This window comes from Copidosoma floridanum, unplaced genomic scaffold, assembly GCF_036245765.1.
Source record: "Copidosoma floridanum isolate Cflo_tuat_1 unplaced genomic scaffold, Cflo_Japanese_pri ptg000001l, whole genome shotgun sequence".
In the NCBI taxonomy this organism is placed as follows: domain Eukaryota; kingdom Metazoa; phylum Arthropoda; class Insecta; order Hymenoptera; family Encyrtidae; genus Copidosoma; species Copidosoma floridanum.
Genome location: NW_028321878.1, coordinates 12,253,564 through 12,276,897, shown reverse-complemented (window position 1 = coordinate 12,276,897; position 23,334 = coordinate 12,253,564). Strand labels below are relative to the sequence as shown.

The window sequence follows — 23,334 nt, the reverse complement described above, 5'->3', positions numbered from 1 at the left end:
TTGATTAGAGTATGAAAGTACACCTATAGGTATATACACAATTAGCAATCTCAGCAAAGCTGCAATTTATAATTAGTATAATTGTACATAATGACATTCATGAGTTTCATTGTTTACACGTTAATTTAAACGAATTTGGAGGTAAAAGGAATTTAAAAAACTGTCAATGCAAATAAAACATGTACTTATATATCAAACATATATATTTTTTTAATAACTCAATCACAGAGCAAACTGGACAATCAGAGGGAGATATTTTTTTTTTCACGCTTTTTTCCTTACTTTTACACACTGCCTCTTGTTTTTTCCCTCCTTTCATTCGTCCTCTCATGCACTTTCAACTCTGCAGACGCGTGTTTTGCAACACCGCGGCTAATATAATTTATTTCTCTCTACTCTTTACGCCTCACTTTTTTTGCTTCTAACATGAATTTTCATTTATTTATTTTTTTTTTTTTTTACATTGTTTTATTTATTTTTTATAATAGTTTCGTTTAATTTAATACAGTCGAGCTACGTGTCGATTATCGTAAAAAAGTTATGTGACGCGAGTTTTTAAAAAAAGTTTATCAGATTCGTCGGTAAAAAATCGTATGCAGACGCAAGTCGCATTTGTAGTACTTATTTTATTTTCACAAGTTCGAAAATTTTCTTCTAATTGGTTATAACGCTGCAAACTGCTCAGAGAATTTTCAACTTATGGTTGCTTTTCTCAGCGGAAATTTAGACAATCATGATTATTTACATTTAAAAGGCATTGCCATTTACAATTTTTTTTTCTTTCTCTACTTACGATTCACAATGTATGCACCTCTTTTCTCTGCGTTTAAATTAAAGTAATAATAATAAAAGTTGTTTACAGTTAAAATTTTGTAATCATCGTATTGAAAAATTTTCTATTACCTACAGTTGCAATTTTCAGTGATGTTTTTGTATTTCATTTTGTACAGCATGTTTATACACCTATGATTTATTTTTTCTCTAAAAATGCGATAGTTGCATTCCAGCAAATAAACGTTCTTTCAACTATAAATTTAAACTCACTCTCCTTGTTACTTGTGAATCTTTCTTTTAGTAATAGTAATAATTCAGTTGACTGCGGTTTGTGAAAAAGTTTCGTTTTTTCTTTTTTTCCTTTGCACATATTATAAAAGCATCATCCCATAACGGCAGTGATGCTGTAATACTCTATTATACATCTTTTAAAATATTTTTACAAGTTGAGCTTCGACGAATATTAACATAGAACATCAATTGTCACTAATTGTAACAAAGGAAATTTAGATACTGACCAATAAAATACTATTGAAAATCGAGTAGATTAATTTATATTTGTATATTGTTTAGCAAATGATATGAGGAATATTTTAATAGTAAAATACAAAAAAATAGACAGAAATAAAGACAAAAATTGATTTGTGCTCAAGTGAAAATTTTGTATGCAAATTCGTTCGTAATTGCATGATTTCAGAACTTGAGTAAAATTCTTCAATACTATTTACAAGTTTTAAAAGTAACATAAGAAATAATAAAAAAAAAATTATAATAATAAAAAGTGACGCATTGATTTTTCTGACGCAACTAAAACTGGGATTGCACATAAAAACTAGTCGTTAATCAAAATACGTAATCAAAATGTAAGTGAAACCTACTCGATTTCCATGAAAATGTTTGTAAAAAAACTTAACCAATTAATAATTTTCTCCAAACATCATGTTATTCTACGATTAATTGTTATCGTACTGAATCTCAATCAAATATACATATACATATATAAATCGAAAGTAGTTAGTTATAGAAACTCGAGTGGATCGCATCTCCGCGCGTACAAATGTATACATTTATAATGGATTTATAACAGTTTATAAAATCACGCACACATATACACATACAGGCTCAAACTCTTCTGTCATTCCTTATTATTTTTCATTTTCTCTGTTCTTAACAAACAAGGCATCGCGTATAGCATTTTACAATGTCGAAGCACGACTTATGTAATATTATCGATGCGAGGCTATTAAGCTTATAAGAATACTTTGTTATATATAAAGTAAAGAGCAACAAAAGTCGTGCAGGAGCATCTTTTATGCACATTATTAACTTGTTGCTAAAAATTTTCGTTTAATAAAGTAGGAAAAAAAAATAATTCAAAAAAATTTTAAGTTAAAACAATTGCGTGTTAACAAAATTGAACACAATACATCAAACACCATGTAAAAGAAGTTAGTTCAAGCTTGACTGCTTGATTCAATTACTATCCAAGAATTAATATGAATGAAAATTGGCAAAAACGCCGACTTTCGTAAAAGGCACATTGATTTAATTATTAATTTTTCCTTAAGTCAATTTTTTAGAACACGTTAATAATGATTAAAAAGCATTCAAGTCTTAAGCTCTACTTTAACTTGTTCTCTTTATCAATAAGTAACACAAATTTTAAAGATTTAAAGTTGATAGTACTGTAGTAGTGTTGAACAAGTTAAATAAAAAATCATTACATCGCAATCATAATTATGCTGTTAGAGATTTAAAAAATATTTTCATTGCAATGAATAAATTAACTGACAAATCGCAAATATTTTAATAAAAAAATATTTACTTCAACGGTTCTGGACACAATCCATCTAAAGTGTGGATGTGTTTTTTCCTCAATATTTAGACGTTGATTAACATTCAAGAATTAGTACACAATCAAACTTTATTCCACTTCAAATTATCACCGAAATTTATAGTGTTAAAAAACAGCACCGCCTTTTAGTAAGTAGATTTATAAAATGTACTTAAAATATTTTGGCAAAGGCTTCACACACATGTATGCAAACAGCTTTAAAATTTATTGGTTTAAAACTAGTTTTAAAAAAGACTAAAAATAAATGATAAGAAACAAAAGCTTGTTTTAGTGCTCCCCTCTAACTAAATAATTAATCTTTATGTCAAGTAATAATCTGAGTATACCTTTATACGTTGGTATAGTTATCAAGGTACACGTGCTTTGTAAAAAAGTGAGTTTGTTACTCTAAGATTAGATTAAAACAAAGCATATTGTATTCAATTTACCTTACATGTCATGAATTAAAATTTTTAACCGCAAGTGTGTAGCAGATAAAATATGCCCCTGCTTTTCTTTGACATTTCTATAAGCATTGATAATTTTACATTCAAATTAATTTGAAACTATACCGACTGGCATAATTCTGCTGTTAATTTTGTTGGAAGCTCTTTCTAATTAAGTAGCTTTCTGTATTTGGATCCATGACCGTTTGTATATCATCAATGTATATAGGGATGTACCCTTGAATGTATAAAATATAGTAAAGTAACATTTTTAATTATATGAAAATAAGAGCCGTTCAATAAACGCACACCTTGTTTGTTTAATGTTATTTTTCGTCCTGATTATTCACACATACATTAAGATCTGTCCATTACTCTAGCAATCATATAATATTAAAAATAAAATATTTGTAAAAATTATTTCAATCGTCCTTTAAATTCGTAAATTCGTATTATTGCGATATACTTTTACTTTAACTGATACAAATAATTCCTTTTCGCTTTGCTTAACATATTGAAACCATCATTTCAATTGAAAAGTTTCGATCTAGCTTACCTGAAAGTTATACCATACATTTATAATCTCAAATACGTTATACTTTAGATTTGTTTCGCGAAAATCAATCCCAACTTAATGTTCACCAGATATCTCTAAATAACATCCTTAACTCTCTGGAGTTGTACTATTAAATCTTCAAGGATTATGTTTGTGGAAAAAAAAAAAAAAAAAAAAAAAAACATTACTGCTGTCGAATTTAAAAGGCTTGTATTGAAAGCTGAATTTCTTTTTTTGGAGCTTCAATTTATGTCATACAATCGCACAAATTTTTTACTTAGCTTTCTGCTAAAATAGTTACAAAAACGTTATTGTCATTACTTTAGTTTTAAAATAAAAAAAAATAAAAAAAATCAAACAGATTGCCTGAAAAAAATTCACAAAATTGTTCATTTTACTATAACTACGATCAATCAGTTAGGGTCAGTCAATCAATCAGAATTTAATGTCAAATAAGTAAAATTCAAGAATCTTTTTCTTGATGAAACGATTGCACAACAAAAACTTAAGTTCCATACTCGTCAAAATTATGAAAAAGCCAGGCGCGTTACACGGAATTATTAGAATTGTTCTCACCTGGAGCGAGAATCATCCAGGCATATGTATAACTCTTTCCCAGACGCTTTGAGCATGTCCTCCTCCATTCATACGTATAAACCACGAGTGTCCATTTTATGCATTAAATAATGCACTAAAGGATTGCCTAAGGATCCTTTGACGATGACGGAGTTGTCGAGGAGGCGCGCTCGTTTCTTACTGATCGTCTTCTGCCAATACAGAGCATCAGAAGGGCGTACTTATGGGCCATTAAGCGAATACCATCGTCAAAGAGTTTTCGGAGCGTGCACTGCGGATTGCTGATGAGACTGGCTGCCGTAGCTGTTGACCGAGATGACGGCTGCTGCTGTTGGCTGCCAGGATTCAGGTAGGGCTAGGAGTCATCCAGTAAGACGGATGAGTTTGGACTGCTACTGTTATTGCCTGCGTGATTACACTGTTTAACTCCTGTTGACGACGTTGTTGTCGGCCCAGAGTTCGGCATTTGGTTGTATGGGTGATTGCTGTTGCATAGCACCGTGTATATGTTCTCCACGCTACTGAGTTTCTCGAAAAAAGGGATGAGGTCCAGCAGCTCGGAATCCGTCATATCGTCGAACCACGACGCGACTGGTACCTGAAGAGGACAAAATTAAGTTTCTCAATATAATATACATGCGCGCTAAGACAGCAAACTTGAATGAATTAAAATGGAAAAGCAGCACTTACCGCATTGTCCGGATGAAAAATGTAACTGGCAGGACTGTTGTCGACAATGATAATCTGTTGCAAATCCCGACCCAATTTATTCAGATCCTTGACGTAGTTGCCCCGGTGAAAGACGCACGATTCCCGGAACAACCTCGCTCGAAAGACGCCCCATCTGTCGAGCAGGTTCGCGACTGGATCGGCATACTGCAAAAGAAAAAGTCATTCACAATGCAACCTGCGGCGAAAGCCGGCAGTCGAGTCAACTTTCACGCTGTACCGCGAAAAACTGCGCAACGACAACAAACAAGCATACACGATGGTTATGCAAGTATACCTTCGCCAAGCTCGCGGTGAAGAGAACGCATTCGTAGAGCTCGCCCATGCGCTGGAGGAACTCGTCGACGTAGGGCCTCTTGAGCACGTAGACCTGATGTACGTTGCCGTCTATCTCGACGGGTACAACGAAGTCCGCGTTGTTGATCGGCTTGAACGAGCTGTGCACCAGGGTCTCGTCCAGATCGATCACCATACACTTTTTGTGTATGTCCTGGTGACGCACTGGAGGCAAGAGATAGCGTGGCGAGCCAGTCCTCGGCGGTGCGTACTGATCGTTCTCGACCGAGCTCGCCTTTGAGCTCTTCGAGCTGTTACCTCGGCTCCGACCCAGGCAGCATAGGAGCGAGCGCAGAAAACCCCGGCCACGGGACTTTTTCTCGCTCGGCGTTGGCCCTCCGCTCGTACTGTTGATGCTCGCCTCATTCTCTCGTGGTAATTGCGCTGCAAATTAATATTGTTGTTCGGCTTTAAGTATTCAATTGTACTCCAAGGTAGTTTATCAAAGGTGAGTATTACGTAATTAAAAATATAGCGGTTCTATTGTTTGAAAATAATTTTTTGTTTCCCTAATCAGTGGAGGAGAACATTTTTTAATCGTAAGATTAAAGGTATGTATGTAATATTACTGTTGCATACAGTTGTTTGGATCCTCAAAATGTGAGATTTTATCATAGAATATTTCGATTCAACCAGTTATTTTAGGTACATACAAACAAAGCTTTTCAATTTTGCACCCCCATCACAGAAAAATATATAAGATGGTGATGTGTGGTAATATTTCAGTCAAGGACAATGAATGTGAATAAAGTATTGAATGATCTATTTATATATGGAAAATTTTTCTAATGAAAACACGTTTTCATGTGTACAATGAAATAACAACTTGCTAGCGTGCTAAAAAAATCACAGAACAGCAATTGAGGCATGGAATGCACCAATGGAGCAAAAAAAAAGACAAAAAATAATAATAAGAAAAAGATAGAAAAAAAGTGGATGGAAGTAAAAAAAAAGATAAAGACAGAGAAGACGAGATTTAAAGGTAAGAATAAGGCTACTTATTTTCACTCATTGGCTAATATATCAGAGAGGCAACGAATAAGGTAAAAAAGAAAAACTTGCCAAGGTTGGGTGTAAAAAGCTCGACGGATTATGTAAAAAAAAGGAAAAAAGAAAAAAAAACCGTCAGCTGGTCTCTCTAACGTTAAAAGAGAGCACAGTGGCAACACATAATCAAAGAATAGCTTGGAGAGCTAGGGAAATGGAAGAAAAAAATGGACAGACTGGGAACACTGAACGTACGCATATACTTAATAACATAAGGTATGCGAGAAAAAGAGAATAGCAAAGCAAGTACTATCGTAGTGTAGAGTAAAGAGTAGTAATAGACGAACACAGACATTTACATGAGACACTCGCGAACGGGCAAATAAATAAAATGCTCGCGTCACATGGAAAAGATGCATCTTTGCTTGTGGTCTTGTCATCGTTTGAACATGCATGCACGATGATGATGATGATGATGCAGTGCAGTGAGCATATTATTATAAAATATGCATATTTATTGCTTCTGTAGTATATCTATACATGTATCATATGATTTATAAAAATCTGGTCAGGAGGTATTTACGACACGTCACGTGTAATTTATGTATGTTATGTCATTTATGTAATAAATGACACGGGTTTCACAAAAGTGAATTTTTGGTTATGAAAACTTAATAAAACATACGTATATGCTCGTGTAATAATTTAAAATTTATAGTTGCTTTTAAAAGAAGTATAAAATCGATCATACACTTTCAATACAACCTTTTTTTTCTGCTACGTCTGTTAGTAAAGTTAAAATTGTACCCAGATTTTAAGGTAATGAATCCAGAAAGGTAAGATATTTTAAAATACATATTTATTATCACATTTACACGTCAACTAGAAAGCGTTTTTGTAATTTTCCCTAAATTAATTTGTTTGCCATTTAGAAAAAATAGTATTTTCGCGATACGTGTCGTAAATTCACTAAATGTAATAAACTCATTTTGTATGACGTGTTGTAAACGTAATAAATGACATGTTGTGAATTGAATTTACAACGTGACATAAATGACACGCCCATTCCTGTTTATAAGTATTGGAAATAAAAAAACGGAGCAACAAAAAAAAGTCGTCTGCACTGAATCGACAACAAAAACACACACAGCGAAGAACCTAACCTTCAAGACTCGGCCGAACTCGAGCTTCTGCAGGGAATTTCGGAGTGCCCGTGCATAGTAACTGAAACCTCGATGACGACGATAACGACGACCAAGTCCAGGTTGTCGTTTTGCTCGTCGTGCAACGGTGCCAGCAAGGTATTAGCCTGCTCGAGAGGCTAAACGCGCGATAACAGGTGTACAGCATCTGTGTGCGAGGGATGCGTGTGGCACGAAAAGAGAAAAAAAATGACACGACATGCATTCTGATGCTGATGCTCGTTCGCTTTTTGCGCGAAGGCTATGTGGCGAAAGATAGAAGAAAGAAGAGAGGAGAAAGATCAGAGACAGAGAGGGAGAGAGAGAGAGAGAGAGACAGAGAAAGGACCCGGAGGACGGTGTTGAGGAATATTGTTTCTCGCACACGCATATACTTAGTTACAAGCGTTCAATGCATTTTACACACGCAAATGTAAAAACTTGAAAAAACGAAGAGCGCAAGAAGGAGACAATACTTAAATAAGTACAATGGGTTACATGTGTAGCGTGACAGACAGGAGTAAAGAGAGTATAGGTGGCGGGTGACAAAGTCTGCGGGGCCAAAAATATACTTAATCTCGCTTATATTCTCTCAATGAATTAGCGGTACAAGGGGGAGAGTGGGGGTATGGTGCAGTATTATAATTATACCCAGCAGATAATGATGATGATGATGATGATGGGTATAGACAAACCTTTTTCGTTGTTGTATGAGCCTAACTCATCGTCCCGGGACACCTGGGTAATGATGGACGATGCGTCCATTTAAACATTGGCCGTCGGAATTCCTCCGCTTTTCTTCGTCTTCTTTCCTTATTCTACCTAGAGCAGCAGCCTGCGGGTAGCGGCGGCGGCAGCAGCCTCTCTCTCGTGGCTCCTCCGTCGTGGCTGCAAAATGTAAAGACTCCGGATCTGGCTACAGCTGCTGCTGCTGTACTGTTGCGTGCGTGTTGTCGTTTTTCGTGGGTGCAGAGGCGTGCTGTAGACCAGACCCCTCGCGTCCCACGGCGATGAGGATGATGCACTACATGTACGCACCCAACTAGTATAGGCGGCGCGGCACCTCCACCACGGTAGCACAAGCACAATGTGGAGTCAAAAAACACATCAGCCGATCAGCACAGCATCATCACACACCAATGACTAAACCAAACCAAACCAAACTCGGGTATATACCTACGTATGCTATGCATCAATATATGTATATACAAGGACAGTGTAATCTGTAAACGTTACGAGGCAACTCCGCTCCGAACGACGCACGAAAGCAAGATACAAGAGAGAGAGCACAAGAAGTTCAAATGTGTGTGGTGGTGGTAATTAAGTATACCTGGTAGACATAAATAATATTACACACGGGGATGAACATTAGACATTAGTTTAAACAACAATAGGTACTTCAGAGTCCAAAATTCGGATAAAGATAACTTGTCACAATTTAGGCACAATTTATTATGGCTTGCCGCGCCGCGGATTTGAAAGTCTGTGAAAACACTTCGAATGAGAAAAATCGAATAAAATGAAAAAAAGAGGGGGGCTTTTTCTCAAATTCTCAGAGTAATATAAACAACAAGATCGAAGTGGTTTTTTTCTTTTTGTTACTGCAAGTATAGCGGGCCCAAGTAAGTATACCTAAATGGTACTAGAAAAAACAAATTTACGGAAGGCACACAACATGTAATACGTAATCAAAGCAACTGCGGTAACAACCCATTACAACGTTTTCCAGCTACCTACTCGCACAATGCGAAAGAGAAAGTCAGAAAGTAGACTGCACTTGTTTGTTTTTGTATGATTTTGTCAAATCACAGATTCTGCCGATTCTGGTTGTCAGACTAAGTACTAGATACTAAACATTACATTAAATTATATCGATGCAAGATGAGACCCACCTCATATTATATCAACCAATTAAGTGTATAAGTAATAAAGTTACATATAATTATGTGCAACATAATAATTTGTTACATTAAAACACGTATATATAAAAGTACATTCGAAACAAGTAAAGTGCACAACTAACTCTGACAACGTACGCGTGCAAACTGAAAGTCTGAAACTATAAAAGCCTACGCTGATCGGCTGATAATACGACGCAAATACGATATATATACCGTCCTCTTTTCTCTTACATCCTTTAAAATACTGTTTATCATTAAACACGAAACATTTTGAAGTAAAGCTAAGGACTTGAGATTTGATTTTATTAAAACTGCCAACATATACAAAACATAAGTATTTAATGTTACATATGATTTAGAGGATAATATGTAAACAAACTAGCATTTTTTTATAAACTCATGAAATCAAGAAATAATTCAGTGTGTTTCTATTTGCACGTGACTGTAAATAAGAAGCTAGTATATATTACGTAATATTTTTCTGATATGATTCAGTATATCTTTCATCAACTTTACGTGATGTAGCATCGATATAAAATGGCATGCCATATATTATATATACACTACTTCGATTAACGCATCCGATATAAGTATATGATTCGATAAATTGATTTCGTAAACTTTGTTTTGATCCAGGCCCACTCAAAGACACCAGGCCTTCATTATTGGTAAACAAGTCTCCCGAGGTTGCTGCAGAATATTTATCACCAAAGACAACTTTCAGCAGAAAAAAATTGTCTAGGGGAATAAAAACTTAGGAAGTGCCAAAGTTCATGTAAAGATCGTACTTACAGAAAAAACTGTGAATGATTATGAATATGATCATGCAAAACACAAAATTTTCTACTAGTAAAATCTATCACCATTGACTAATAGTTTTAATGAAATTCTTGAAAAACATAATCTCTTAAGCTGTACACTTCGGTTTACCGATTATTCTCCCTTTCGTTAGAAACGATTAAGTTATCACATTACAAAGGAAATTTTCTGAAAAAGTTTTATGGTTATATTGTAAGTATAAATAATTAATTTCGTTCGAAAAGGTTGCAAAGAAAAAAAATTTACGAGGATTGATACTACTTCGATTGGCAAAGAATAAGTAAACGGCTCACCACATTGTATATATTTTTTTTTAACCACGGATGAAAACAGACTAAAAAAATTTTAACGCCACACTTGGCTGTGGTGTAAATAATGTTTTTTTGTACCCATACTTTAGAAGTGTCTTGTCTTAAACTTAAGTGATAAAAGCATTAAATTGTTTATATTATTTTTATTGTTTATTGTCATATTATACGAACTCTTTCACAAATCAATAAACGATTCCAAGCCTTACTTGTTAATTTAATTTTAGCATTAAATATCCCACGTCTGTCGATAGCTGAGTGAAAGGACATATTATCATCCCAAAAATGTATTTGAAAGGCCTACCGATTCAAAAATGTTTTTGAATTTACCACACCATTCGTTGATATTTCTGAAAAATATATCATTCACAATAACAATTGTTGGATATAAAACGTTAACATGTTATTAAAAAAAAAATGTATGTATTTAAAAGGTTATACAATAATGCGTTTTTTTGAAAATTACTTTCTTGCCCAAAGCTGTCGAAATACTAGTATTGTTTAATCGATCTACCTTTACAATACAATATATATATACAGCTTGGTGTACAGTTGTGACGAAAAGTTGTTTGAATGCTTTTTTTTTATGCGTTTATCACTCTTTTTTTCATTTGAAATCATGCATGTGCTCTTGGCTGTGCACATAAAAAATAATTATCTGGTATATTGTATTATATTAACTTATAAGTTTAAACTTATATATATTATATTTATGTACTTGTCTATAATGGGAATAAAAAAATTGTTTAAATCGATAAAAATAAATGTTTTTGGATGCATTAGCTAAATAATCTACATTAATTAATAATAAAACTCGGATTCAATTGGAATTTCGTTATTTACACATCGTTGACGCGCGCGTGTTCTCCCTTTGGCGGACGTATAAAATATATTCGTAAAATAGACAACACAAAGGAAAAAATAAAACGACGAAAAACATTATACACGCAAAAATTAATTTCTATAATAACCCAACAGAGTTGCGGGTATAATTTTATCACAAACTGTATAGTATTTGCGCGAGACTCGAGTGTATACTAGATTTTCTCCTATATTTTTCCAATAAATCGGATTAATTTTAGCTCCGTTAATTTGCAATTCGATGCAAATCCAATATAGAAAATAGGTACACACCGACACGTACACGCAAAAGTGCTACACGTGTCAGATAACTCCAGAGCACTTTCCCTGATGACGTGTTGCACGAAAGGACGAGAAGAGTTAAAAATACATATTCCGGTATACATACGTGCACGTGTAAGGGTTTTCTTCCTCGATCTCTCGTTGAGAAGATTAAGTAAGACGCAGAGAGGCTACTCGAAAATCGCACGAATCCATTTTCCAAGAGAAACATTTTAATTTGAAAAATATTTGGTCGTCGAACAAAAAAATGCGAGGATACTTATATCTTTTTTTCTCTCTCTCTATTGTCACGTAACGTTGCGAAACGTCAATAATTTCTATGGTCGAATCACTGCTTGAATCGTTATTTTTTTTTTTAATTTATTCCAAATGGAAAAGAAGGAATACGAGCTCTTTGGCCAACTAACGTCAAGCATAAGATTAATATTGCCCATGAAAAAAAATGTAAATTCTTGTTTTTATCATTATTAGAACATGACGACGACTCTTATTACCACAAAAATTCTCTATATATATGGGTGCATCTATACGTTACTTCATTTGCTTGCGCAGAGTCAAAGAATATATATATATATATGTATGTATTTTTTTTAATAGCTGCAGTATCAGAGATTAAACACTTGAAGTAAAAGTTCGACGTTCCACGGTGCGTTCAGTAAATTTTTCATCATACCCAAACACGCATTATCCGATAGATACATGCAAACGCTTATTTGTATGGGTTGATAAAAATTAATTGTTTATTTTTGTATTTTAATAAAAAACGGTGAAAAATGTGCAAAATCAATGCATACACCAAACCACCATCACTATTCAAACAATGACAAGGTGCCATAAAAATACCGTTAACTCAATGTCAGAAACAACGATGCTCCGCTGTTATGGTATTCTTTGGCATTCTTCTCTTCGCATCTTCACTTCAGCTGTAACACACGAGTCACGAACTCCATTTTAACACATACAAGTCACACGTATTGTACATATGCACACAGACATTGGCAGACAGCGAGAGTTGAATGAATAATCTTATGTAACATTGAGCAAGCCTTTGACTTTGGATGGATTTCGCTTTTTATTATAATGTCGTTGCGTGTGCACGCGTGGGTGTAATCGTGATCTTGTGATGTATATTGTACGCAATGCAGGTGTTACAAGAGCTCCTTTTTTTATTTTTGGGTGTGCGGTACGATGCTAATTAAACCTGAGCTGGAGTATAAATAAATAGGCGTAAATTATTTGTTTGTGTTTTAGAGACAAGTTTTCTTGTATTTAAATACACTGTACACATGTTTCCGTCATTTATTTTTCTTTGTATATATGTTTTATAAAAAAACCTATAATAAAACAAGTATGCCCGACGTATATGCTTATTTGTTTCTTCTTATATTAATATACATCAACTTTATAAAAATGACGTTTACGAGCCTTGCAACACTGAGGGCTAAAACTTAAAAACTTCTAATCGTGCGCTTCATTCAAATGCATGAAAGACAACCTTTTGCCTTCTTACACGTGGAGTTCAGGGGCCTCAATGAGGCCAGTGTAGGTACAAAAATTGCAAATATTGTTTGTTACCGGCGAGTAAGTATATCATTGTTCGATTCACAACTCGCAAGGCTCGCGAGCGCACAAAGACCTTCGTAACTGCGCAATCCTGATAATTCTGCTCGCCAGTCCACAATTTATAGATCATTTGTTCTTCATCAGCAACGTCCGTCGGGACATTCGCCCGCAAGATATGCCGACCATAAAAAACACTAATAGAAATGAAGTAGCTATTAGTAAAAAGTATCGCTTCGACGGCGAACGATTAACAGTGGCGTACAACTCCTCGATCGTCTCCGGTGGTGTAAGCTGAATTACGGAAATGTATAAGTTTACCAATTTATTTGTTAATGTTTAAAAAAATTGTACATCAAGTTGCAATTCACCTTTTCAGCGTTCCTAAACATCTCGATCCTAGATATCAACATTGTGTAACAATCCGGCTGGAGTCTCTTTTTCTCATCTTGTAATACATTCTGCAGACAATTAATGTCTAATAAAAGAGAACAACATATTTTTAGCAAGTCATAGTTTGGTGGTTCTTAAAAAGTTACGAATAAAATTGTACTAACGCCTTCCCGCTCCTTGCGGTACCATACCACAAAATTTACTAATGTCTACCGCACAAGCCTTCTGCAGCAGCGGATCAACATTTATATCAGCTTTGGCTTCTTCTATCATTTCCGCCACTTGAATGCGACAAGCTTCTTTCATGTGATTGTCGTTTTGCGTGAATTTTTCCTTTAGACATTCCTCTATTATACCTGGAGAATTCGTCTCGTCTTGACTGCAAAGTTGAATAATCTGTAACAAACACACGAAAGAACAATAAAGTTCCATATATCACTAAGAGTAAAAAAAATCATAAACGCATTACCTCATCTGCGCACATTGTAGAAATAAGAGGATTAAGATGATAATTGAGGGCTGCTTCTCTTAGAATATTTTCCATTATACGCTCGCACTTAGCTGTAAGCTTACTCTCTCTAAATTTAATTTTCAAGCATCCAATAACTTTGCCCTCAACTTCTTTTTCTTGAGGCGCATGATTTATTTCCTGCATAAATTGTAAACGGTAAATACTTTGATTTAATCAAAAAGGCAAAATCAGGTACATGAACATACGTTTTTACAATGCCTATAAATATCTGCCATACATCCATACTGCAGATTTGGATTAAATCTAACGTCCGTATTTTGTTCGGCCATTCTATGTATAACAAATGATCGACACTTGTCATCAAACATGGCTTCATCTTTGTATCTTTTCAAACAATCCAAAGCCTTGGATCGATCAACGTCATGGCAAAATTGTTTGATCATTAAATGACAAGTGTTCATGAGGGGATAATCAATGGCACTGTCAGAAAATTCTTGTTTTCTTATTCTAAAAACTGCACTGTGACAAGGATCTGTCAATCTGATTTTATGATTCGCTAAACATTCTAGTATCTAAGAATATGAAAGCTATTATATGGTATATGATTCATTTAATTTTATAGTGCATGCGTGTGTATGCAGATAAGAAATAATACCTTAGATTGGCCGGGTTCAATATCCCCACACCACTGTTTAATATCATTTACGCACACTTTGCGTAATTCAGGATCGAATTTGATATTTTCTCTCTGCTGATATAGTTGAGCTTTCAACTGTTGTCTACAATCCTTTGAAATTCTGAATTGTGCATTTTTTATAATATCAGTTTGCACCATATTACTTAAGCACGCTATAACTGAAGACTTGGTTTTTGCTCTGCACAGAAAAATATTATGATACAGCATGCAGAGGAAAACATGAAAACTGTTAATAACATGATGCTTACTGCGGACACCATCTAATCACCATAGGTCGGCAAGCGTCCTTAAATTTAAATGTAAAATGGTAATTTTTTAGTGATATTAATTGAAAGTGTTCAACCGCTGCCTTACACTTGCTGTCAGTTCTACTATCGAATTCGTTCTTATGTTCAATGAGGCAATCCATCATATCTCCCTCATCCTTACCATACTTTAATATTTCCTGTTAAAAAATGTGATAAAGCACTTAAAATATTTTTTTTATTGATAAAATCGAGATAATTTTATTTTTATTGACCTACATACCCCGCAATATTTTTCCATGATGTGTCTGCAAGCAGTTGTAATAACAGGATTTAACTCAACCCTCTCTGCCTGTTCTTCAGTAAAGTTTCCTACAGCTAATTTACAATTCGAGTTTAAACTGAAAAAATATGGAATAACAATCATCATGACTTGTGTACATAGAAATTTCAATTTAAATCAATAAATTCATACCTATCATATTTGTCTTGCAAACATAAAATTTCTTCTCCTTTGGCAGTCTTATCAAAGCAAAACGACGCTAAATCATCCAAGCACACTTCTTCAATTTCCGGTTGAAGGTCAACGTTCACCGCCCTCTGCCTCATCACTCTTCTTATCTCGTACAGGCAATCTCGTTTTAGCTATAAATTTTTTTTAACTCGTACAATTTCAAATACATTTAAATTAAATTCTTAAATTAATTTTGTTTGAAAATTATTGTGATTACCGTCATATTTTTTTGTGGATGATATGCGTATCTGTACAAACAAGGAAGAACAAGCGGACCTCTTTCCGCATCCATCTGAGTGCCATCGTTGATCCAAGCATCTTGAGCGTGACAGAAATGCACTGCGTCTGCTTTACATGCTCTGTAAAGTTGTGGATCCAATTTGTAATCTCTAGCAATGAAATACTGTATCTGAACTAGTGCAGTTTCGCAAGACTCTTTCATTCGATCTGTTCCCAGTTTGTCCATCAAACAGGATATCACTTTTGCGTTACCACCTTGAACCTTTAATAAAATTTCTTCATTAAAAAATTAACATTCTTCATACTTGTAATTATAGAAAGTATTGAGTACTAACATCTTTGCACGATACATCAACAACAGATTGACAAGCTTCTCTTAACACTGGATCAATTCTCCAATCTTCACCAGCATCAGTTTCTTTAATTAAATCTTCCAACTGTGAAAAATCCGTAGGTTTAGTAATGTTTTCATGGTAAATTGCAATATTATACAACGATGCTTCAACTTACAGCTCTTTGGCATGTAGTAGAAACTCTGGTCTTCCTCTTCCTTACGCGACTGTACTCCATCAGACAGTGAATAGTAGCACCACCAACTTCCAAATTATTACAGAAGGTCTGAATGTCGTTGGCACAATTATTAACTATTTCAGGAGATAATCTGTAATCCTCCATAAGAATTTTCCTGTGATCAAACATTTCAACCCTACACTCGGTAGCCACTTTACTGCCATTCTTGACAGCAGACTCTAGACACAGTAGAATTTGTGCAAGCTTTATATCCTTGTCCTCTGACACGTTCTTTCTACAGCGATAAGTTCTAATATCATCTTTGCAAGCTCTTGCCAAACCTCGACTGACTTTGTAGTCAGAAGCAATCAACTTCTCTCTCCTAACCAGCTGTTCTTGGCAATCTGCTGTCATTGACCTTTCACTTTTATGCTGCATCAAACACTTGTAAACTTGACCACTCCCCGGTCTTGTATTTGGACAAAATTTCCTCCGATCCTCGATGCAGGAAAGATGTAATTGTCGGTCCAGCTTAATATTGTCAGCTTGAAGTTCCGTGACTCTTAATATTTGCTTTCTACATGGTGATTCCAGTTTGTTAATATGCTGTTGTAGACAAGCTAAGGTCTGACCTTGTAAAACATCTCTGTAGGGCAGAATTCTTCCACACTGGAAGTTATAAATATCATTTGAGCAATCAGGAACAAAGGCAGTATTAATGACTTTGAAATCATTGACAACCCAGTTAAGCCTCTGAATATAGTCTGTACACTGCAAGTCTGAAATTTTTTCTTTCTTCTCTATCAAGCACATTAAATACGATCCTGAAGTTGTGGCTTGACATGGTACTTTATCTAAAATATCCCCACATACTTCTTTTGTCATTTTATAAATATTTTCATTGACTGTCACTTCTCTTATAAAGTTATAAATTGCATGTTGACACTGATCTTCGATTGTAGAAATTTCGTTTGGCTAAAAAAAAAAAAAAATACCAGATATAATTTTTATATTTTTCAAAGTAATAAGTACACAAAATGTATGTATAACATGAACAGTTGTGAATCAGTGACCAATTATTTTAAGCACTGCCTTAAAATTTTCCTAAGGTAATAAGTACCTTGAAAGTCTGCACGCATTCCAGATAAAATAGATCATCCATATCCTTATCAGTGACTTCACAGAGCCACTTGAGTTTAGTCTGACAAGCCCCTGGCTCTATCTTACCAAACAAAGTACTCAGGGCAGCTGGACCCTTGGGTGACCTCTTCCTTCTGAACAACAGATGCTCATTATGCTCATCGTGAGGTACGAGCCATTTGACCTTTGGCGTGTCATTTTCCTCGACAAACAGAAGATCGTCAGAAGCGTACGAACCGGATGCCGGTCCCAGGAGGAGTCCCAGCACTAAATATGCAGCCACCAGCAAACGAGCCATTGCCGAGCCCTTGGTTTCAATATCAGCGCAAGTGCAAGTATATTATTTGCTTCGGAGCACAGTCAGCAACCTCACAGCATCAGCGACTTTTCCGAGATTTCACATCTCACTAATGCCACTTAGTGCGTGATTGCTCTCATACACCGTTGCACGCACGCACAACACTGCTGCTGCACCGCATTACAGGATATAGCGTTGTAAAAATTGTATATATTATATATACAAATTAATGTTTGCGAGCGCTATAGAATCTACAGTTATAGTATAGATGTAGAGTATCATTTAGATCCCATAACTCCCATAAGTTAAGTATATATATCCCCAATTCCCACACCATAGTCCACAATATATACCTAAGTATCAGACCACAATATTATATACACCAACCAACCAACCATACGTCTGTTTATATATATATGTATGGAAATTGAATGATGAGGGATGAAGGGGTAAGTGAAGTGTTTTCCGCACTACGGGGTGACGGTGACGCTCTCTTAGCAAATAGTAGTGTGCAAAAAGGCCACACTTAACGTTATCTATAATCGTTGAGTTGCGTTTCCAGCGAGTCATAAGATGTGATTCAATGCGATAGAATTATTGTTAAAAAAATTATGCTTTGTTTCTACTGAAAATTGTGTATTTTTTATTACTACCTAACAACATTTTTCATTTTTGCTGAAATAATTTATAATATTGAGAAAAAAAAAAAAAAAAAAAATTGCGGTGTTTATATATGATTAGAAAAAAGTTTATGAATAACTTAAATCGCTCGAATACAATTATTTCTTAATAAAATGCGAAGACATCTTGAAAAGGGGAGAAAAAATAATAAAAGTTCCAAAAACAAAAAGCAAAGCGCAGTTATCACTTAATTTACTTGCATCATTTGCAAATTAAAAATTATATACACACATTAGCTGGAATTCTAGCTTAAATCTTCTAAAAGATTGGTAACAAGAGCTAAAATTTGAATTTTGAAATTCACTGTAGCAAGTCATTGGTATATACTTTATATATTAACAGGGGCAGAAAAAATTTTGATGCATTGTTGACGCGAAATTCTTAGCTTCGCGAATTCCGTAAAGAAAAACGCCTTTATACTAACGAAAATTCTCAATTCATTTAGTTTAATTGAGCAACGTTAATCTTTTGTATAGATTATTTATTAAGCATGTCAGATATTTAACGAAGGGAATGTAATTCTGCCAATTTTAGTTCTGATTTTTTTTTCTCAGCCTATCCCGAGATAGAAATTAATATTAAAAATAATCGATACTGTTATGTTGACTACATTTGAGAATGACATAATACGTTTATTATAAAAAAACTGCACTTTACAATCCATATTATAAATAGTCTTTTTTTAAATTTATGTACATACTTACATTAGTACTATATTAAAATTAACTTGAAAAATAATTTATATCTACATAAAGTTCAATTTTGCGTTAGTTTTAGATATTGTTGTTTCTATTGTTTCTCGTATTTCAAGTTCCTGTAAAAATATCGATATAAAATACTTATCACTATATTTCCAACTAAAATGGATGAAATCTAAGATGCATTTTATATTTACCTGGGCAATTTCATTCTCATAAAACTCCTTATATTGATTTTTAAGTTCCGAACATTCTTTTTCTGCAATTGAAAGAATTTTTTCTGCACTTTTGACAAGAGTTTTCTTATTATTGAAATCATTTTTTAATTCTTGTAATAACGACTTTTTACTATGAAGTTCTCTGAAAATATAAAAATTTTCTTGAAAATTTCACAATCTATAATATAAATACCCAATTCATGTTAAGCTAAACAATAACAAGAGTTGTACAGTTTCTTTACCTTTCTCTTTGTTTGCATTGTTGACCCAATTCTGATAATAATTGTTCATATCTTTTAGCATCTTCATTTTCTATAATGGAAGACAATTGGTTTTCGTCAAGATTGCTCCATTTTTCAATGTCAGTTTTTAATCTATCTACTTCCTTCTGAACATATTCTAACTTTTCTGATGTTTCTCTGTGAAAAATATGTAAACAGAAGTGATTGATACGCCTGCATAAAGAGTTTGTACAATCGAGAGTTAATGTTGTCACGATTCTTACTTCAATTCTTTCCGAGTTTCATTAGTGTTAACTAAGAATTTTTCATTCAACTCTTTCACTAATTCTTGAGCATTTTCATTGCTCTTGATTTGTGATTGTTTTTGAGTAATTGCATCGGTTAATACTTGTCTTTCCTCTTTTTTCAATTCAAGGAGCTTGTTTAGTTCTTTGGAACGTGCAGCATAATTTTCTGGTGATTTGACAATTTTAGATTGCAATTCGGTAGTCACTTTGTGCAACTGTATTGTAGAAAAATAAAAAAAAAAAACTGTTAATTAGTATAATTTTCAAAGACTGTGATTATAATCACAGAGATAATTTAATGTTACCTTCAGGGCTTTTGATTTAAGATCATTGCACTTTTTTGAATTATCTTGATGCTGCATTGTAACTTCCTTATCCTGATACTCCAATTCTCTTAATATTTTATTATCACTTTTGATTTCCAGGGTAATTTTATCTATTTCTTGTTGCAACTGGGCACAGGAAAGATATTAGATTGTTGAGTGTATTTTATAAACACAAAAAAAAACTATTAAAATGTTTTACCCAAAGAATTATGAAAACCTACTTGCTGCCTCAATTCGATTTTGTTCTCTCTTTCATGGATGGTTGCTCCAATTTTTGCAACAAGAGAATCCTTCTCGTCAATAATGTCGTCCATATACTTTTTTTTACCATCAAGCTGCACAAAAGCGACTTCGTTTTCTCCCATTTTATTGCGAAAGTACACAAAAAAGTTGATCAAAATTTTAATCAACATTTTGGCTTTCTTTGGTCCTGTGTAAAAAAAGGCAAAAAATAAAATTTCTTGTAAAAGAAACTGAATTAAAATAAAATTGTAATAACGTCCAACCGAGTACCTGGGCTTATGACATCCATCAGGCACAAGTCTTTAAGAAAAATTTCATTGCAAATAGAAGACAGTGCTGTATACACATTGATGACTTTGATGGCGTCAAACACTGAATCAGGACAAGATAGACAATCGAGCTGTTCAACAGTTGGCTGAAAAGAAAAACCTGTGAGATACATATTAAGCAATTGGATATGTATAATTGAAAATAATGATAATTACCTTAGCTATCTCGTTGGCGTCCAAATAAAGTTTAACCAAGTACTCAGTTATGAGATAAACCATGAAGTCCTCTGTCGGGTTCTTTAGGTTTTCCATGCTTACTTGCAAACCTTGCGTCTGAAGATATGACAGCTGCTTTTCCAGCTCCATTTTTGAGCAGTTCAAAACTTTTTTGTAACTACAACACGAGAACTCGAGAGAAATAAGACGGTAGTCGCGGGTTCTGATGCTCGCTCGGATATATATTGCAGTTGGCTACTTATAGGACTTTTGCAAGAGCATACACTTTAGAAGTACATACATAGAAGTCTACGATGTACTTTTTGTACATAAATTTATCTCTTAAAAGCAATAATAATTCAAAACTCATAGTGACACGAACACAAACAACAGAGTAAAACAACAGCAGAAGGGAACAGGCGAGTACCGGCAAAACTAAAAATAATCCGTTGATACTTAAGGCACATTTTCATGCCATCTAGTCGATTTTATTAAACCATATAAGTAGAATATCTGTACTTTTGGAGATCGATGTTCGGATAAAAGATAGATTGTAAACTTGCCGCAAACAGCAGAAATAATGCCAACTTATTAATATCTCTCTGTCAATTGACTTGCGGCTGGTTTATAATTAATTATGGGGCTCTGCTATAAGTAGTAATAAATATTTGGATCAGCGCCATCTAGCGTTGCGGATTTCTGAACTAAAAAAACTTTTCAGCCAGAGCTTTAGCGCGTAGAGGCATTTAGTCACTTATAAACCAGCCGCAACTTATTTAGTAACTATAAAATAAAAAAATAACGATACGTGTGTTCTTGGCGGCAAGTTATCAATCTATTTTTTACTCGAAAATTCATCTTCAAAAGTATAAATACATATGAGGTCAATTTTTGGTAGAAAAAACATTGATAACTTGCCGCCAAAAACACATGTCTCGTTATTTTTTTATTTTATAGCTACCAAATGAGTTGCGGCTGGTTTATAAGTGATTAAATGGCTCTACGCGCTAAACTGCCTAAATCTCTCCTTCAGAATTTCAGAAGCAATTTTTGGCCAAAAAAATCACGACCGCTAGATGGCGCTGATCCTAATGATTACAACTACTTATAGTAGAGCCATTTAATCAATTATAAACCAGCCGCAACTAATTTCGTAGATACAAAATAAATAGTTAAAGATAATTGTGCTACTTGCGGCAAGTTTGCAGTGTATGTTTTATACGAACATCAACCTCATATATATTTATACTTTTGGGTAATAGATGAATTGTAAACTTGACGCAAACAGTGCAAACAACGTTAACTTTTTATTTTATATTCATGACATTAGTTGCGGCTGGTTTATAAGTAATTAAATGGCTCTAGGGCTAAGCTGCCTAAAGCTCTCTTTCAGAATTTCAGAAGCAATTTTTGGCCAAAAAAATCACTACCGCTAGATGGCGCTGATCCAAATGATTATTACTACTTGTAGTAGAGCCATTTGATCAATTATAAACCAGCCGCAACTGATTTTGTAAATACAAAATGAAAAGTAAACATTGTTTGTGCTGTTTGCGGCAAGTTTACAATGCATTTTTTACACGAATATTGACTTCCTATATATTTATACTTTCGGGTGAAAGATAAATTGTAAACTAGCCGCCAGTAGTGCGAACAATGTTCACTTTTTATTTTGTATTTATCAAATTAGTTGCGGCTGGTTTATAAATAATTAAATGGCTCTAGTATAAGTATAGTAATAATCATTTGGATCAGCGCCATCTAGCGGTAGTGATTTTTTTGGCCAAAAATTGCTTCTGAAATTCTGATGGAAAGCTTTAGGCAGCTTAGCCCTAGAGCCGTTTAATCACTTATAAACCGGCCGCAACTATTAAAATAGATACAAAATAAATAATTAACGATGTTTGAGCTACTTGCGGCAAGTTTACAATTTATCTATTACCCGAAAGTGTAAATATAAGGGAGGTCGATATTGGTGTAAAACATACACTGCAAACTTGCCGCAAGTAGCCAAACATCGTTAATTATTTATTTTGTATCTATTTCAAAAGTTGCGGCTGGTTTATAAGTGATTAAACGGCTCCAGGGCTAAGCTGCCTAAAGCTTTCCATCAGAATTTCAGAAGCAATTTTTGGCCAAAAAAATCACTACCGCTAGATGGCGCTGATCCAAATGATTATTACTATACTTATACTAGAGCCATTTAATTATTTATAAACCAGCCGCAACTAATTTGATAAATACAAAATAAAAAGTGAACATTGTTAGCACTATTGGCGGCTAGTTTACAATTTATCTTTCACCCGAAAGTATAAATATATAGGAAGTCAATATTCGTGTAAAAAATGCATTGTAAACTTGCCGCAAAGAGCACAAACAATGTTTACTTTTCATTTTGTATTTACAAAATCAGTTGCGGCTGGTTTATAATTGATCAAATGGCTCTACTACAAGTAGTAATAATCATTTGGATCAGCGCCATCTAGCGGTAGTGA

General features: G+C 34.2%; 3 protein-coding genes across 5 annotated transcripts; all 3 read right to left on the bottom strand.

Annotated features, from left to right (window-relative positions):
- Nucleotides 1-194: 194 nt before the first annotated feature.
- hzg (CTD small phosphatase herzog) lies at nt 195-12,086 on the bottom strand. Of its 3 annotated transcripts, none has more exons than XM_089593176.1 (5): nt 11,697-12,086; nt 8,115-8,562; nt 5,193-5,635; nt 4,877-5,062; nt 195-4,784 (listed from the first exon to the last, which is right to left on the bottom strand). In XM_089593176.1, exons 2-5 carry the CDS (start codon nt 8,182-8,184, stop codon nt 4,542-4,544), a joined length of 942 nt encoding a protein of 313 aa, XP_089449302.1. In that variant the 5' UTR covers nt 8,185-8,562; nt 11,697-12,086; the 3' UTR covers nt 195-4,541. The 3 variants fall into 3 exon arrangements, with proteins under 3 accessions (XP_089449302.1, XP_089449336.1, XP_014213324.2); XM_089593210.1 differs by lacking the exon at nt 11,697-12,086 and adding an exon at nt 9,312-9,387; XM_014357838.3 differs by lacking the exon at nt 11,697-12,086 and adding an exon at nt 9,312-9,372 and having other exon boundaries at nt 8,115-8,482.
- Nucleotides 12,087-12,822: 736 nt separating this feature from the next.
- On the bottom strand, nt 12,823-17,905 carry Glg1 (Golgi apparatus protein 1). The gene is made up of 13 exons (XM_014357849.2): nt 17,342-17,905; nt 16,222-17,196; nt 16,047-16,148; nt 15,689-15,973; nt 15,433-15,602; nt 15,241-15,358; nt 14,961-15,157; nt 14,671-14,890; nt 14,261-14,587; nt 14,013-14,192; nt 13,708-13,939; nt 13,522-13,628; nt 12,823-13,444 (listed from the first exon to the last, which is right to left on the bottom strand). The coding sequence occupies exons 1-13, from the start codon at nt 17,657-17,659 to the stop codon at nt 13,280-13,282; spliced, it is 3,396 nt and encodes a 1,131-aa protein (XP_014213335.2). The 5' UTR covers nt 17,660-17,905; the 3' UTR covers nt 12,823-13,279.
- Nucleotides 17,906-18,946: 1,041 nt separating this feature from the next.
- On the bottom strand, nt 18,947-21,243 carry LOC106642907 (uncharacterized). The gene is made up of 8 exons (XM_014357831.2): nt 20,840-21,243; nt 20,625-20,769; nt 20,333-20,541; nt 20,091-20,237; nt 19,762-20,000; nt 19,499-19,675; nt 19,236-19,398; nt 18,947-19,154 (listed from the first exon to the last, which is right to left on the bottom strand). The coding sequence occupies exons 1-8, from the start codon at nt 20,987-20,989 to the stop codon at nt 19,086-19,088; spliced, it is 1,299 nt and encodes a 432-aa protein (XP_014213317.2). The 5' UTR covers nt 20,990-21,243; the 3' UTR covers nt 18,947-19,085.
- Nucleotides 21,244-23,334: the final 2,091 nt, after the last annotated feature.

Coding starts and splice junctions, on each gene's coding strand:
- LOC106642907 (XM_014357831.2), bottom strand. CDS start 20,989: ATGGAGCTGGAAAAGCAGCTGTCATATCTTCAGACGCAAGGTTTGCAA. Junction 20,001..20,090: donor TTAAATCAAAAGCCCTGAAG/GTAACATTAAAT, acceptor TCTACAATACAG/TTGCACAAAGTGACTACCGA. Junction 19,399..19,498: donor CAATGCAAACAAAGAGAAAG/GTAAAGAAACTG, acceptor TTATATTTTCAG/AGAACTTCATAGTAAAAAGT.
- Glg1 (XM_014357849.2), bottom strand. CDS start 17,659: ATGGCTCGTTTGCTGGTGGCTGCATATTTAGTGCTGGGACTCCTCCTG. Junction 15,359..15,432: donor TTGCAAGACAAATATGATAG/GTATGAATTTAT, acceptor ATATTTTTTCAG/TTTAAACTCGAATTGTAAAT. Junction 13,629..13,707: donor ACCGCAAGGAGCGGGAAGGC/GTTAGTACAATT, acceptor CTCTTTTATTAG/ACATTAATTGTCTGCAGAAT.
- hzg (XM_089593176.1), bottom strand. CDS start 8,184: ATGGACGCATCGTCCATCATTACCCAGGTGTCCCGGGACGATGAGTTA. Junction 5,636..8,114: donor CTCATACAACAACGAAAAAG/GTTTGTCTATAC, acceptor ATTAATTTGCAG/CGCAATTACCACGAGAGAAT. Junction 4,785..4,876: donor TTTTTCATCCGGACAATGCG/GTAAGTGCTGCT, acceptor TGTCCTCTTCAG/GTACCAGTCGCGTCGTGGTT.